Below are 16885 nucleotides of genomic sequence, written 5' to 3'. Positions count from 1 at the left end.
CTCCTTTTTTTATTCTTAAAAGGAATAAGCTGCTTTGTTTCTTAGCTTTGTAACTCATTCCTCACTGTTCCCAGCTTCAGGTTATTAGCACATAAATTTTTCAGTTCAGAGTCATCTTGCAAATTGTTTTTTCCTTGTTTGTCCCTATTGAATTCCTTCCAAATTTTTTTCAGCTTTCCCTTCTGCCTCCCTCTCTCAACCTGAAATCTTTTTAAATCTTGGCTATTCAGTATGGAACTCTCTTATTATCTTTGGATTTGTACTTTAATGTACTGCAACAGATAGGAACCAGAAAATTAAAAATGCAAGGCCACACACCAATGCCCTTGTAAGTAGGCCTTCCTTTTTTACTGTGGGCTCATGTTCGAGTGGCATGTGCATAGGTAGATCTGCACTGAACTAAGAAGACTAAAGCTTCAGGGTCCCTTAATTGCACAGACTCCTCCCAAAGCCTTGGAATGAATCCTAATATTCATATGTTTCAGCAATTTAAAAAAATAACCTATTTTAACTATAATAATGTAAGAACATTCTCTCTTTCACTCAGATGTTCTCTCCATCACACCTTCCCTTGTGCAGTGGTGGGGATTCAGTTAAGAAAAACTGAGTTGGTAGATGCATCTAGCTAGATTTATAACATTCTCAAACATGTCCAGGTATCCTGTCTAATAAAAGAGTAATCTGCAAATTGACAGTACCTTCACTACACCCACAAGCCATGCCTAACAGCCAATCAAGAGTGAGTATGCAAATTAGCCCAACCAAGATGGCTGTGGCCACAGAGTGAGCAGGAGGCTTGGGTTTCCCTGGCAATGGAGGAAGCCAAACTTCCCACACACCCTGGCTGGCCCAGGCCTCCACTCAAGGCTACAAAGTTTCAATTATAGAAGATAAATAAATCCCAACAAAAATGGCGACAGCCAAGGAGCTGAAGAGAGCAGGAGGCTTGAGTTGCCCCCGGTGATGGAGGAAGCCAAGCTTCTGCAGCCCTGGTCTGCCTTGGCCTCCGCTCAAGGCTACAAAGTTTCAATTATAGAAGATAAATAAATCCCAGATACCAGGGCCTCTGCTTGGGTCGCCGGGGGGGGGGGGGGGGTGGCTGGCCTGCAAACACCACAGGCCCCTTGCCCAGGCCACCCCACGCCCCAAGGGAACCCCCACCCTGATCCGGGACACCCTTCAGGGCAAACCAGCTGTCCCCCACCCGTGCACCAGGCCTCTATCCTATCTAATAAAAGAGTAATATGCAAATTGACCATCATTCCACTACACAAGATGGCTGCCCCCATGTGGTCATAGATGGCTGTCCCCATGTAGACACAAGATGGCCACCATAAGATGGCCAGCAGGAGAGGGCAGTTGGGAGGGACCAGGCCTGCAAAGGAGGGCAGTTGGGGGCAATCAAGCCTGCAGAGGAGGGCAGTTAGGGGTGACCAGGCTGGCAGAGGAGAGAAGTTGGGGGTGACCAGGCCTGCAGGGAAGGGCAGTTGCGGGGGACCCAGGCCTGCAGGGGAGGACAGCTAGGAGTGATCAGGCCTTCAGGGGAGGGCAGTTAGGGGCAAAAAGGCTGGCAGGGGAGCAGTTAGGCATCAATCAGGCTGGCAGGGGAGTGGTTAGGGGTGATCAGGCTGGCAGGCAGAAGCAGTTAGGGGCAATCAGGAAGGAAGGCAGGCGAGCAGTTGGGAGCTATCAGTCCTGGATTGTGAGGAGGATGTCCGACTGCCCATTTAGGCCTGATCCTACTGGGATCAGGCCTAAATGGGCAGTCAGACATCCCTCGAGGGGTCCCAGATTGGAGAGGCTGGGCTGAGGGACACACACCCCCTGCACGAATTTAGTGCACCGGGCCTCTAGTAATTAAATAATCACGTCCTAGTATATGACTAGCATCTGGAAATGTTTCAACCCCTCACTGAACTGATTTATATTACTCTCTGAATAGGTCCTATGAGTGTTCTACCAGCAAATGTAAGAGGATAGTGAAAAAGAAGCACATTGAACTGCTAAGATAGAAGTAAGCTGTTACATTATATATGTGTCTTAAGCAGATAATCAGTACTAATTCACATGGCTTTTGTGTTTACAGTATCCATCAACTTTTCCAAATTGTTAGTTCTGATCTCTCATTCTTTTTTAAATTTTTTTAAAAAATATATTTTTATTGATTTCAGAGAGGAAGGAAGAGGGAGAGGGAGAGAGATAGAAACCTCAATGATGAGAGAGAATCATTGATTGGCTGTTTCCTGCACATCGAGCCACAACCCAGGCATGTGCACTTGACCAGAATCAAACCTGGAATCCTTCAGTCGCAGGCCAACAATCTATCCACTGAACCAAACCAGCTAGGGCTGATCTTTCATTCTAAATAAAGATTTAGTTTTATATATAACTTAGAATTCATTTGTGTATTCTTTTATTTATTTTTTGTTAATCCTCATCCAAGGATTGTTTTTTTAAGTTGTTTTTCTTTGTATTTTATTGTTTGTTTTTGAGAGGGAGTGGAGGGGACAGAGGGAGGAGGAGAGAAAGAGAGGAGAGAGAAACATCAATGGATGTGAGAGAGAGACACATTCACATCGATTGGTTGCTCCTGCACCTGCCCCAACCAGGTCAGGGATCGAACCTGCAAGCCAGGTATATGCCCTTAACCAGGAATCAAATCCAAGACCCTTCAGTGCACAAACCAATGTTCTAACCACTTAGAACACCAGCCATGGCTGCATTCTTTTTCTCTTAAAAACCCCTCCCCCCCCCAACTTTTATGAATTTTAGGCCCAAACTCCCCTGGGTGATTAACTTTTCCAAAGTTATTCCTTCCAGGCTTCAGGCAGCCTGATCCTGGTTCATTCCTGGAGCCGGAGCTCAGCAGGACTGGGACAGAAAAGACCTATTATGAGCAAAATGGGAAAACACCTCTTCTGGGCAGTGCAATAAAACAATCAGCATCAGAGAGCTTAAAGGGATAATCATGGGGCCAGAAGAAAGACAAGTTCAGAAGCCTCACAGGCCCAAACACACAGCAGAGAGCAAGGAGCAGTGCTTGCACCTAAGAATATTTCTATGAAAAAGCTGACATTTCCAAGACTTGCTTTATGAATGCCCACTGCCTAATAGTTTGGCTTATTTCAACTAGTCAGTACAGACACCATAACCACTGTCAAATTGTCAAAGGAAAGGATTTAACATCCATATGACTTCAAGACCACAGCCCTTAGGGATTGAAATCTCTACTTTATTTTAGTTATATTAGTACTGTTAGAATATACAGTTGACTCTGTAGGAAAACTAAATGGACAAGAAAAAAAATATGTTATACAAACACATACTTTAAGTTCTGGGGTTCTAAGAGCTGGGAGATTTCTCCTGCTTTATTTCCATGGAATTTGAAAGAAGAGAATGGGATTTCTCTATTCCACAAATTTGTGATAACCTGATTTCTGATGCAGAAATTGGACTAGATTTTCCAATTACTCATCATGATATCTCAGTCATGAAATTAGCTGACTTGTAATTTAGTTCAGGGAGCACAGCTCATTTGTGGTATAAGAAGCTTAGATGCCAGGTATCCAATCACCCAGAGTAGGGTCTTTGTACTCGCACTGACATTTCATATGGGATTGAGAGCAAACTGTATGTACTCAATATTAATTGTTTAGTAGGTTGAAAGGCAACTTGTCACAGTGGAAAAGGCCATGAGCTTTGAAGTTACACAGACTGAGCATTCATTCCTTATTCTGATTTGGGCAAATTATTTAAAATCTCTACAACTCAGTTTTCTCATCTGTGATGTAGGAATAAGAAAGCCCATATGGATAAGTAAATCAGAGAAAGATAAGCACCATGTGATTTCACATATATGTGGACTCTAATGAACAGAATAAGCTAATAAACAAAATAGAAACAGACTCATAGATATAGTGAACAGACTGACAGCTGTCAAAGAGGAGGGAGTAGAAGGGGTCTAGGTGAAAAAGATGAAGAGATTAAGCATAAAAAAGAACCTATTTTCTGTTTTTTCAAAATGTTGATTAATATAATATGACATGTGAATTAAAATTAAATTGTTAATAGGAAAAGGAAAAACTCCCTTGGAAAATTGTGCTGAAGATTCAATGAGGCAACTTTTGTATAGTTTCTTCTCATGGGTGCCTAATAAACTGGGACCATTAGTAATTGACATGTAAAATCCAAAGCTGCCTAGGAAGTCCAGCATTTAACAGACCTTTGTACATAATATCATTTAATCCACATATCTACTCTATAATATAGGTATTACTATATATGTTTTACTAATGGAGTCATTTTATTTACATTAAACAACTGACAAGTGGGGGGGGTAAGAAGACTAAAACCAAATATTTTTTAAATATTTTTTATTGATTTTAGGGAGAAAGAAAGAGGGAGGGAGGGAGAGAAAAACATCAATGTGACCAAGAAACATCGAACCAGCGACCTTCGGGTGCACATGATGACATTCAACCAACAGCCATGCAGACCAAATCTTCTTTCAACATCTTAGCTTTCTGATAGGGAAGCTGTCCAGGATAATACATTTTTAAATGATTTATCACTTTTAGTCTTACCTCAACAAACGTTCAGGGTGTGCGAAATGAGGATACTTCACAAACATTACTTTTATTATAAAAATAAATCAGAATTATAACGTAATTTTGATTTTTTTAAGCAGACAAAACAAGAAATTATCAGTAAAGATATTGGGTAGTTGACGTTCTCAGATGAAAAAATAAGATGTCCAAACAAAATGTTATAATTCTTCCAACCCACTATTCATTGTTTGAATGATATTTGAAGTTGACTGGAAAAATAATCATGATATCTCAGACCAGAATGTGTTGAATTCATTGATTCTGTAGCCACAAGTTATAAAGAATGTCTGAAATTGCAAAATCTATCATAGCTCTATTTGGTTCATCTCAGCCACATTACTCTTGCTCACTCTTCTAACGTTCCTTTCCCTTTCTGGCTACTGTCAGTTCCTCCTATTATCTCTTTTGTTCCAAGTGAGTATTAAAATATGTTCATAGAAAATACTTTCAGATGGACTATAGCAACAACTTTGGGGGGGGGGCATTAGGATGTTCTAAGATTTTTGTGTTTTTTTTGTTAAAATGTTTGAATCTTGACTCTGTCACTTGTAGACTAATGCCCTTGGGCAAGTGTTTGATGATTTCCTCAATATTCTAAATTACTAATAAAATAAGATTAATAAAAATAGTATTTACTTAATGGTAAATAATTTATATACTTTAATACCCATAACAACTCTATTAAGTAGTTACTTTTAATATCTTCATTTTACAGGTGAACACACACACAGATTTTGAGAAGTTAAGGAAATCATCCAAGGACATACAGCTTCAAGTAGCATCGCTAAATCTCAAATCTTCTTTTTATGTTGCTAACTACCTCTCAAATAATGCTATCTACATATTGCTATTGGTAAAAATTCTTTTAAGTTCATATAATGTTCATGGTATATAGGAGACTTTGAATAAATGTCAGCTCCTATCTTTGTATCTATATAGTACTTTTAGTTTTCTCAAAACAGCTGTTATTTATCATCTTATTTGATTTTTACCTGACAAATATGGAAACTGAGGAGAAATGGGACTGAATAATATCAACAAATTACCAGAGGAACTGGTCTGAGGAACCAGGGTTTCTCTCTTCACATCTGCTTCCTTTTCCTCTACAAACCTGACAAAGTCCTGCAAGAAGAGACTTTCATTTTTCTCTTGGGTCCTCCCTTCTTTTCGGCTCTAAGCAGGAAGGCATATGCTTATTTTCATAAATGGATGAGCCTCTTTGTGTTACAGAACCTGATACCACACACTGGAAATGATTATTCTGTGACCTTTGGGATCATCATGGCAGAAGGCCACTCTCAACTAGGCTTTTGCTCCCCGGCAATGACAAGCCCTAATGGAATCTGGCCTGCAGAGTGTCTGGGCTGTGTACGGGCTGGTGTCAGAGCAAGTGCAAGCAAGTTCCTCAAAGCTCAGCCTTTACTACATTGTGTAACTCAAACATTCCTTCAGGACACAACCCACCTTTTCCAGTGGGACCTGCTGCACTGATTCCCTTGGAGGCAGTGTGGAAGTAGGGGGGAGGGAGAAGGAGGGGAAGTATGTGCTTTTGGAGGATATTGTGGATGGGGGAGTGGGTGGAGACAAAAGGGGTAGGGAATGACAAGCCAGGATGGAAAAAATAAGCACCACTGCCACCAAAATATTCTGCTCAAGGATGAGAGAGTACACCCTACAGCTGTTAGCAGTGTTCAGCATATTTTGCATATTTACATATACCAAGTATTTCCAAACAGCTTTGTGTTTGTTTTAAAATCCCACACAGAGATGTCTGGTAAAGCTGTTACTGTGGAAAGCTTATTTTCTTGGTGATGTTTGTAAAACTGTTTTAAAATTTTGTATATACATCATAAGTGGAGCAGAAGAATCAGTCATTACCCACATTATAGAGAAATCTGGATCAGTCCATCTACCACTCAGACAACATTCAGAGCAAACCACCCTTGTTCTAAGAAAAGAAGGCATCTTGTTGGTAAAATTCATTTTTTTATTTAATTTTTCCATCAGCATTTATCCCCTCTATGACCTCTTCCTCCTCCATCCACCCACCCCTGCAATCACCACACTATTGTCCATGTCCATGAATTCTCACTTTCTTCCCTCTTTTTTGTTCAATCCCTCCATCCCCCCCACAACTTCTACCCCCACCCCTCAGAGCTGTCTGCCTGCTCTCTATCTTTAGTCTACGGCCATACCACCCTGAACATGCCTGATCTTGTCTATCTTTAAATTGTTATTTTTGGTTCAATACAAAATGAAACATAGATAATAATTCCTGAAGCCACCAAAGTATTGCTATTGACTCTCATCTTTGATTTATAACATTTTGTATGTGGGTTTTTTTTTGTTTTGTTTTGTTTTGTTTTTGGTAAAAAAAAAAAAAAAAAAAAGTAACATTGGATAGCTTTCTCATATAGCAACTCTCCTTTGGAAACATAAAACACCATAAAACCACACATAGTCCATTTGTAAAAGATTAGGAAACTTCCAGCAGAAGGAATGCGGTTGTTTAAAGCTATATTTTCCTTTTAGCAAGATCCACAAGAAAAGGATAGAGTGTCGTGCTTAAAGGGGAACAGATTTTGTATTTTTTGGCAAGATATTAAATCTTCTGTTGCTATATTTGGCTCCCTGCAAATAGTCTCTTGTGCAAGTGCAACGAAAAGATCAATGCTGGTGTTCATTCCGCCACAGCCAAAGTTGGTATGGAGAGTAAAGCAGTTGTGCTTGAGTGTTGTTTTTAAGAGAGTCTAGCTCATTTATTGATCAACAGCATTTTAGAGTAGAGGCACCTACTTTACACATTACATTGATCAAAACATGTTTGCTTTCCATAGCAGTTTTTCCACTGCTTAACTGATAACAGATGCAATGATTCAATCTAGACAGAAATATAAAAGCTTTACCATGTCAATGTGGTCATATATATAGATATTTAGTCAAATGTGTATAAGCAAGTCAAATGAGATGCTTGGAGACTTAGAACATCACAGAATGGGCATATGTTCCCCAAAAAGGAAGCAAAAACAATTAAATGGTAGTGATTGTCCCCAAAGAAAACACACTTCAGCTAGGAAGAATCTGCACCAGATGTCTGCTCTCCACCCCCCTGAGTGCCTGTCTGAAATAAATACCACATAACCCTTTGGATCCCAACGCGCTGTAATAACCACGTGAGATGTTTAATAAAGCATCAGGAATTTCCTTCATATGCAATTATTTAATTGAAGATGAATCTTGCACAAATGACCATTGAAAACGTGGAACAAGCCTTGCTAGTTCCAGTGATACAGTAAATTCCCTCAGACTACAAAGCTGATGAAAAAAAGTATTGAAATCTGTAAACATGTTGCCTAACATTTAAGGACTTTGCAGGTGGAATTAAATCAAGGACTCTGAAGTGGGGAGATTATCCTGGGTTATCCAGGTAAAGCTAATATAATTACAAAAGTCCTTAAATGTGTAAGAGGGAGGTAAAAGAGGGTCAGAGCGATACCATATTAGAAGGACTTGACCAGAGATTGCTGGCTTTGGAGATAGAGGAAGGGGGCCATTAGCCAAGGTCTCGAGATCCTGAAAACAGCACCGAAACAGATTTTGCCTTGGAATATCCAGAAGGAATTCAGCTGACACTATGATTTTAGCCCACTGAGACCAATGTCAAATGTCTGACCTATAGAGCCATAAGATAATACATTTGTGTCGTTTTAAGCCATTGAATTTGTGGTAATTTTTATAGTATCCATAGAAAACTTATGACACTAGTCTAGTCTAAAGATATACAGACTGTTAAAAGCCTGTGCCAAGTTATTTCACCTGTAATGCTGGAGGCATTACTGATTTCAATACTGATTTTCAGACTTTGCACTTTCACGTTTAAGATTCATTTAATAAGGAAATAGAAGTTCCAGGTAGGGAAATTCTAGCTTCCTTTAAAAATATCAGGTCTTGGACTTCCTTCTAGGTACATTTCAAAGAATTGTTGGGGTTGGGAAAGTTAGGTTTCTTTTTCCACACTGCTCATCTATATCAACAAATGTAAAAAATAAAATAAAATAAATGCCTCTCTCCAAAAGAGTCTATCTATAACTTTAGAAATATTGTATTAAGATATTCATAAGCTTCCCATGGTTATGTAATATAGCCCATTTCACTTGCTGGTCCATTATTAACAATGGTTTTATAACCTATTTCTCTCTGTAACACACATTTCTTGGCTATAAAAATTAATTGAACCTCATTAAAAAAAACCTATGATGTTTTAATTTCCTAAGATATTTATAAGTTGCTTAATTAAATAAAAAGAAAGCAGCTTTAGTTAAGAGTCAAGAAATACAAATGAAACCAAAATGCTACATTAAATATAAACATTAAGTTCACATTAAATTATTTATTGAACAAATTGAAGATGACATTTATTTTTATTACAAAGTCCTGCATTATCTTATATCATCAACACATAGTTATGAGACCTGCATTTGAAAAGCGAATAGAAATATGAAAATGCCTCTCTCCCCAACCCCAAGAAAAACAGGGGGAAATATGATTTTATAATTAGTTTTAAAGCCCAAAATTTTATGAATTATATCTTTTCTTTTTTTTTGTAAATTAAGAATGACAACATAGCTAAGATTCATTTGTCTTTCTGGAAATGTAAAATTAAGATAGCATAAAATTACTCATAAAACTAACAAATCTGGAATTTCACTGTATTTCAAGATTGTGAGATATTTCTAGCATTAATTTTCAGGTTACCTAACCAAGTAACAAATATAAGTTTAACATACTATGTGTTTTTTATAAAAGTACATCTTACTTAGATTTATATGATGAAAACAAATCAAATCTGTGTTTTCCTTTCAATATATGCACTTTAAAATGATACAAATAATTCACATGAAAACCCTTCCCTATGTTGTTAATCTGTTAAAATATATGGAATAGTATTTTTAAATCAAATATAATATCCAAGATTGTAAATATCCTAAGAAATTAAATCAAGTATGTAAATAATCATTAATTTTTGCCCTTGCCACAGCATAGGAAAAAATGTACATCTCTATTAGTATAAAGAGATACCATTTAAAAAGTTCACATCTTATGCATATACCAAAAAAGCTAACTAAAGAATCTTGTACAGTAAAAGAATTATTCTTAAGCCAAAATTTAGTAGTCCAGAAACAGTTTGAAAGAAAGCTAATTGATGGCGACCTGCACTTTTCTAGAAAGTGTCGTTGTTTACTTCGACAATGGAATTGGCAAATTACACTTACTATTTCTTGGAATTTTAAAAGGGTGATAGAGAAATTTATTGGACTAAATTCATTTGCAATTTCAAGATAAATAGTTTGATCAATTATTTGGAACTACAAAAATATTTTTCACACAAACAAAAAAAGCACAATGGACAATATAAGAAATAAGAAAAGTATGATAGTTTAATAATAATGACTATTTCTATACTTTGGAAAAGTGTATAGGGTAATATTCCCAGAGAGCACTAAAAGAAAAAAAAAACCTACAGAAAAATTCTGAAAGTCTGTTCTGTGACCAAGTTACTAAGATAATTAACATGTTGAGGCTATTGAGACTGAGGTCTCCTTGCAGGCCCACACGTACCCCAATCTCAGAGTCATCCACCTTTGTGTCGTCTTCAGATTCACCTACAATATACATCATTGAACAAAAACTTTAACCTAACTTTTCTAAAACAACTTTAATAATAGTTTTAATGCTTTCATACTAGATTTAAAGGGTTCTTGGGCCACGATTTTAGGAAATACATTTTAATTTCTCTCTCAAACAAGGCTTACATTTTCTCAAGGATGTGTCTTTTATCCTGGATGAAAGAATAAAACAAAACAAAACTGCATCCTTGGGTGCTGCATATTAAAACTGGCAGGCTGATTGCAGTCTTGGTCTCAAAGTTTCTGCTTTCTGCTGTCCTTCTGTCTGTTGTGAAGGTGATCAATCACAGGAATTCTAACTGCCATCAATACCCCTTTGTAACTGCAATGGTTCAACTGAACTCTTTCCATCTTCAATAACCGACACAGTGTCAACATCTGCTTCCAATAAAGTTGTTTCTTTTTTTTTCTCAAGCAGAGTAAATCTGCTGACTGAGAACTTAAAGGGTTCTGCGTGTTTTTTTTCTTTTTTCTCCCTTTTACATGCAGACAATTTTTTCCACCATATTTTGCAGTTTTTCCTCCATGGCAAGAAGAAAAAAAAAAATTGAATAACTTCAAAAAATATGTTTTTATTCCAGGTGCTAAGGAAGCCCCAAATATAACTGAAAAAAAATATTAACTTTGGCGATTTAACAAACCTGTTGCCTTAATTTTGGAGAAAATACACAGGGTCCTAACGAATCCAATTTTGGAATATGTAAGAAAACTCAGAGTTGAACCTAGATGCCACTAAGAGGTTATTTTCCTTCATAAATGGCACACTCAAATATTAGAGATAATTAAGAATTTTACATTTTATCTTCAACACCTAGTAGAAGGCCAAGATTCTCTTGCATTAATTTGTTATGGAAAAGCACAGTGATGTACCTACTGCTGCAGAAATGGGTGTGGGAAGTAAAGAGAGAGAGCTCATTACATTTAGGAGCTCAGTTTGATGACCTACTCACTCAACTGACAGACATGTGTGGTAGCTGTTATTTATTGAACATTTACTAAGAGCTGATGATGGATTTTATATACATATATATGATTTTCAACCTTCACAGCCTGCCAGTAGGTATTATTATCCCACTTTATTCATGAGATAAGTAAATAAACCCCCAAATCACATATATCTAATTGTGGCTAAGCCAGAATTCAGAGAATAACCTAATGCCCAACACAATGCTCTTTTCCATTAATTCATTCTACTTCTCAATTCATATCCCCATTAGAACTCTAACATAATCCACTGTCCCATTGACTTAATTCAGCAAATATTATCTAACAAAGGGACACTCAGTAAGAAGTAGAATGCAGTTCCTTGAAATATAGTTTCTGATTGCCATTTTAAATTACAAATGTAACATTAAACCAGACAGTAAATGTAAAAGTGAGATAGATTTTGTCATGTATTCTATAGGTCTCACTTAGAGTAGGAATGGGCAAATACTATGTGCATAATGAATAATGAGTTCCTCAGTGGCACATTTTAAGCCAGTGCCTGGAATGTGTTGTTTTTAAAGTTTCTTATAAAGTTAAAGAAATTAATTCCTCAATCGTTTGTCATCCACTAGTTCTCATTTGCAAAATCCAAAACAATCGTGGCCACTTTTGCTTAAAATAATATTGTAAGTAATTTTAAGAGGAATGAGAAAGAAGAAAAAATAGAGGAGTGGATGGTTAACCTTCTTAAGAAGAAACACTGATTTTTAAAAAGTTTAGTACTCTTTTCAAATAAACAATGAGGGACCAATAACCTGTTAGGATCGACTTGTCACTATTATGTTGTTCCTTAGCTCATGATAGTTTAGGTGGAAGCATCGATTAGATGCCAACTAAATCAGGTCATTTTCTAGGGGCTAGCTCACAGATCTTTATAAAGCTTGAATAATTTGTAAAGTAGTCAAAGATAGAGTGGTTCCACGTGAAATTGAGGAAGGAGGTGGTAGCCCTCAATAAAGCAGTTTGGAAGACTCTAAGTTCAACCGCATCATTTTGATGTTAGCAAACCAGACCCAGAGTGTGCTAGCATTTTAAACCTAAAATAACTTCAGAACACCATGCTAAATTACAACTGATCCTTTTTTATAACTTCTGCTGGTAATGATAATGTCATCATAGTAAGGGGTGCCAGACAATTATAGACATGCACTCATTCTCTTTTCACTTAGATTGGATCCACTCCTTGCATATGCAGAAATCTAATCCTTGCTGTGCCAACAACACCTAGGCCCCTTCTCACTTACAAAAATTTCCTGTGTACAGCAGAATTTAGGTCCCCAACTTTTCTTAGGCCCCCAGAGACAAGGAACATTTTATCCTATGGTTGCCAGGAGTGACACAGAACACAGTCTCAATTTAGAGTGAAGCTATCTAATTGCTCTCTCTCCTTCAATTCAATTCAGCGGAGAATAAGGAAAAGAGCAGAGAGTTAATACTTTTCTTCTCTTAACTGGGAAAATCCAATTGAATGATTTAAATGAGTTGGTGTACCATACCATTCTCAGAGACACTGAAAAAAAAAGTTAATAGGTCCAAGGGAAGAAGAGAAAAATAAATAATCCCCAGTGAATCTTCCCATGGGAATACCAAATACTTGTCTTTGAAAACTCAGGAGGACACAAATGAAACCAATTTTATAGATACATTCAACTCTGTGCTCCACTAACTTTGGCAAAATTACTAACAACTGTAATATATCAAATTATAAATCAAAATGTAGATCATTTAACTAAGCCAGGCCCTAAAAATCTATGTTCATGTCATTAGTAAGTGGCAGATACCTTAAGTTTGGGCCTCAAATTAGGTAACAATGTGCATATTGTGCTAAGGAGAGTCTGGCTAAGAAGAAGCAATGTATGGAGTGATAAGAATACCACAAGACAGCGTATACCTCATGAGATGCTCCAGGAAAGAAAATTAATACATGAAATACAGCTAAGGGACATATTTGAAAATTATCTGTGAGAACTCTGCCTAGCTAAGCAGAGGTTTTGTTGTTCTTATATCTAAAATGTTCACATACATAATATACACAATTTAAGATAAAAAGTGGTCTTTCACTAAACATTGCATTTCACATGGGTGAAGAGAGGGATGGAAAAAAAAAATTGAGAGAAATTTTTTTACCAAAAAACTTCTCTATAACATTAACTTTTTAACATGACCCATTTCTGAAAAGACCTGGAAAAAAGAATGGACTTTGCATTAAAAGTCCTTAAACTATCATTAACTGCTACTTTAATAATATTTTTCTAAAAGGCTCTTAATAATAATTCTAACTTTACCTTATTTACATTCTGATGGCCAGTCAACTTGAATTGGGGTTTTCAAAAATAAATTTTAAATAACAAATTGTCAAATTGTTAATCCAATTTCAGTAATTGTGGTATAAATTCAAATTGAAATTTCATTTTGCTCTAAGTGTCTTTCTTATAAAGAATTAAATCACCTAAACCCAGATTTAAAAAAAAACAAACTTGCAAAAACCTATGTTTAAAATATTGCACATACACTACATTAGTTTTCAATTCACAATGATAGGTAACATGATCAGAAAGAGTCATTGAATTAAAGGCTTTGTAATATGTCTTGTAATTTCCCAAATAGTATCCCTTCACACTATGTCCAGGAAAAGAACTCCACTTAAAATATGACCTTAAAAATTGCCATGAATGAGAAAAATAAATCACTGGCACTCAAAGGTAGCATGGTTAAATGCAGTTTGTTTCCAGTAGTTGGCTATAATCTCAGATTCCATTTATCAAACTCAGATGGACTACAAAGAGAATTACATATTCTATGCAAATTCTTCATCTGATTGCAGGTTTATGCAAAACTTTTTAAATCAACCTACAAGTACTCATTGGGAGAAATCAAAGTAATCAAATATTCTTTCTTTAGTGTGTTCATTAAAAAACTTCCTTTTCAAGCTATACATATTACTCAAAGCAAAGTAAGGTAGCATGGAATTCAATCTTCACTGAGATTTAATGTAATACAACACTATATTGGCTTGGCTATGGTGCTACTTCTGTAAAAAGGGATAAACTATCAAACACTTGAGGTAACCTAGAAAGCACAGAGCATATCACAGACATCTTAAAAGACAAGCATTTTAAACATTTTTTTTTTTGCCAGTGCTTCTCTGAGAGCAAGTTCTTTAAACAGAACTTAACGATTTTTTACAATATTAAAAAAAATACATCCCTCAAAAATAGCCCATCAATGCTAAATCAAACTTTCTGTATTTCTACAAAAATAGATGCACATAGAGCTATACAATTTTATTCCTGAAAGAATGAGCATATTCATTTGTGATTCATCTTTTCCTGACAAGGTGGTTGGTTAAAAAAAATCAAAATGAAACAAAAATTAAACCATGTATTGAGATAAAAGCAAGACCAAAAAAAAAAAAAAAGAGTTGCACAGTTGACAAAGGCTCAGATGAGGGGAAAAATAAACAAAAATGCTTTTCTTCAATGTCTAGGACCCACTGTGCTTTCTCAAGAAAAGGCTCCAATGCAAAGTCAGCTGGCTGACACTCCTCTTCTCCTTCCATGTCTATGGTGTCCAATCGCAGAATGGCAAATCCTGGCAGCATCTATTCCCAGTGGGCCCGAGGACTCATGCTTCAATCTGACTTATTAATACCGTGCATTTCAGTACCATGGTGATTCCTTGCTCTTGTCTTGGTGCTGTAGACCTAGAAAAAGTGACAATGAGAACAACGAAAAGCATTAATATATGTCACACTAAAAGAATAGGCAACATCTACAATGCACGAGATACAGGAACCAAAAAGACAATCTTGGCTGTGAGGTCAGAACACCTGATCTCTAAGGAAAGTCAGTGCTTGAGCTCATAGTTTTACAAATATCAACCAACAGGTGACAAGAACTCTTGACCAGAGAGTAGTGCTATTTGGACAGTACAAATTCTTTAGTGCATTTTCTATTTCCTGGGAGTATGAGTGAATAATACAATAAAATAAACCATTTTATTTCTAATTTCAAAGGGAGCTGAAATTGGGGGGAAATGATGTAACAAATCTTCAGGATATTTAGGCAACACTTGAGTTAATACTGTAATACTTTTTAGTAACAAAAATGATACTTTGGGGACTAAAATAGTAAATAAATCCTAGTGTTATTTTGAAATGTATTCCACTGTGGGATTGCTATAAATTATAGTGAGCAATTAGACAGGGTTAAAAACTGAATCTAGTTTTGTCAGCAAAATAGATATAGTCAGTTCACAGTTAATAGCACAAACCTATAGTCTACTTATAAATGTACTTATTTTTATCACATTTTCCTCCAGAAAATAGTTAAGATGGCTTACAAAAATCTGAACTTCATAGAAAGGAAATAAAATTTGCAGGTAAATTTAAAAGAATAGTGACAAAAGAAAAACATGTGAACATGTATGAATTCCAACGCATAGCTAAAGTACTTAGGAAGAAGTTTATCAAACAGGAAATGAAACAAAAAAGTAACTCTGATTTGGTACTCATATAGTCAATGGACTAATTTCTGATATGGGCAATTAGTATAACTCCTTCAACTTATACCCACTTGAAGCCATTTTCTTCAGTTTCCATTATTTTTGTCCTGGGGCATAAATATTTGGAAGAGTAAATATCCAGAATAATGGTTGCTCTTAATTTTTTTTAAACCAAATACCAAAACATGAAGTTAAGGCTATTACACAAGGGGTAGAACGCAGCCTGATTGCTGTTTTGTGGGTGCTGGGATCACAGGCTAGCTTCTTGGTCCTTGATCTAAAACTGCTGAAGTCTGGGCTGGATGTCGGCAATAGAACGGTTAAATGAACCAGCATGGTTTTCAACTGCAATTGTTACTAAACCAGATGCAAGGATTTCATTTCTTGTCTCTCCAACTTGTCAAAGATTTTTATGAAACAATGGTTATCATTACAAAATGGACACAGTTAGCTAGTCATTGATGGGAGACATTAAGACAGTCTCAAAACAAACTACATAAAGGAAAAGAAACAAATAGGAAACAAGCAACTCAGAGAACCACAAGTCACTGAATTCTGTAGCATTTGTGGAGAAAAACAACACTTCCTGAAGAAAGTTTAGTCTCATCTTATTTTTCTCATGTGTACATATATTATGTTTAGATACAGAGTCTACAGCCCCCTACCCCTACCCCCATTTCAAAGGAGGAATAGGAGGATAAAGAGGAGAATGAGGGGGAGAAAGGAGATAAAAGGATTTGGGGTATACCAATTCACTCTGTTTGCTTTACTCATTTTCAAATGATTGTGTGGTTAGAATAATTTACAACATACCCTAGTCTCTGTTGGGTGACTCTTATAATCGAAACCACCTTAACTGACAATCTGCTGACTGCATAAATATTTTTTTTCATTATTAAAACGTCTCATCTTCTGTATGACTCAGTATTTCCACACTTGAAGACTCCATCAATCTATAGAATGTCAGCACCGCAAGTCATGAATAGTGTTGGAATCATCAAGTGGTTTGAGTGTCTTTTTTCCCCTTTAAATAAAGGCAATCCCTAGTTTGCTTTGCCAAGACATACGACTCCTTCAAAATCATGTTAGCCTTTTTCTGTG

At 36.5% G+C, this 16885-nt stretch overlaps 1 protein-coding gene across 2 annotated transcripts in view; it reads right to left on the bottom strand.

Annotated features, from left to right (window-relative positions):
- Positions 1-8982: 8982 nt before the first annotated feature.
- VGLL3 (vestigial like family member 3) overlaps positions 8983-16885 on the bottom strand; it is a 46713-nt gene continuing 38810 nt past the window's right edge. For both annotated transcript variants that reach the window (XM_028128058.2, XM_028128059.2), the window contains exon 4: positions 8983-14984. In XM_028128058.2, coding sequence (XP_027983859.1) covers positions 14941-14984 — 44 coding nt within the window. In that variant the 3' untranslated portion in view covers positions 8983-14940. The remainder of the gene's footprint in view (positions 14985-16885) is intronic.

Source organism: Eptesicus fuscus, chromosome 3, assembly GCF_027574615.1.
Source record: "Eptesicus fuscus isolate TK198812 chromosome 3, DD_ASM_mEF_20220401, whole genome shotgun sequence".
Taxonomy (NCBI): Eukaryota; Metazoa; Chordata; class Mammalia; order Chiroptera; family Vespertilionidae; genus Eptesicus; species Eptesicus fuscus.
The sequence above is the reverse complement of the archived record's forward strand: the minus strand, read 5'-3'. Positions and strand labels throughout refer to the sequence as shown.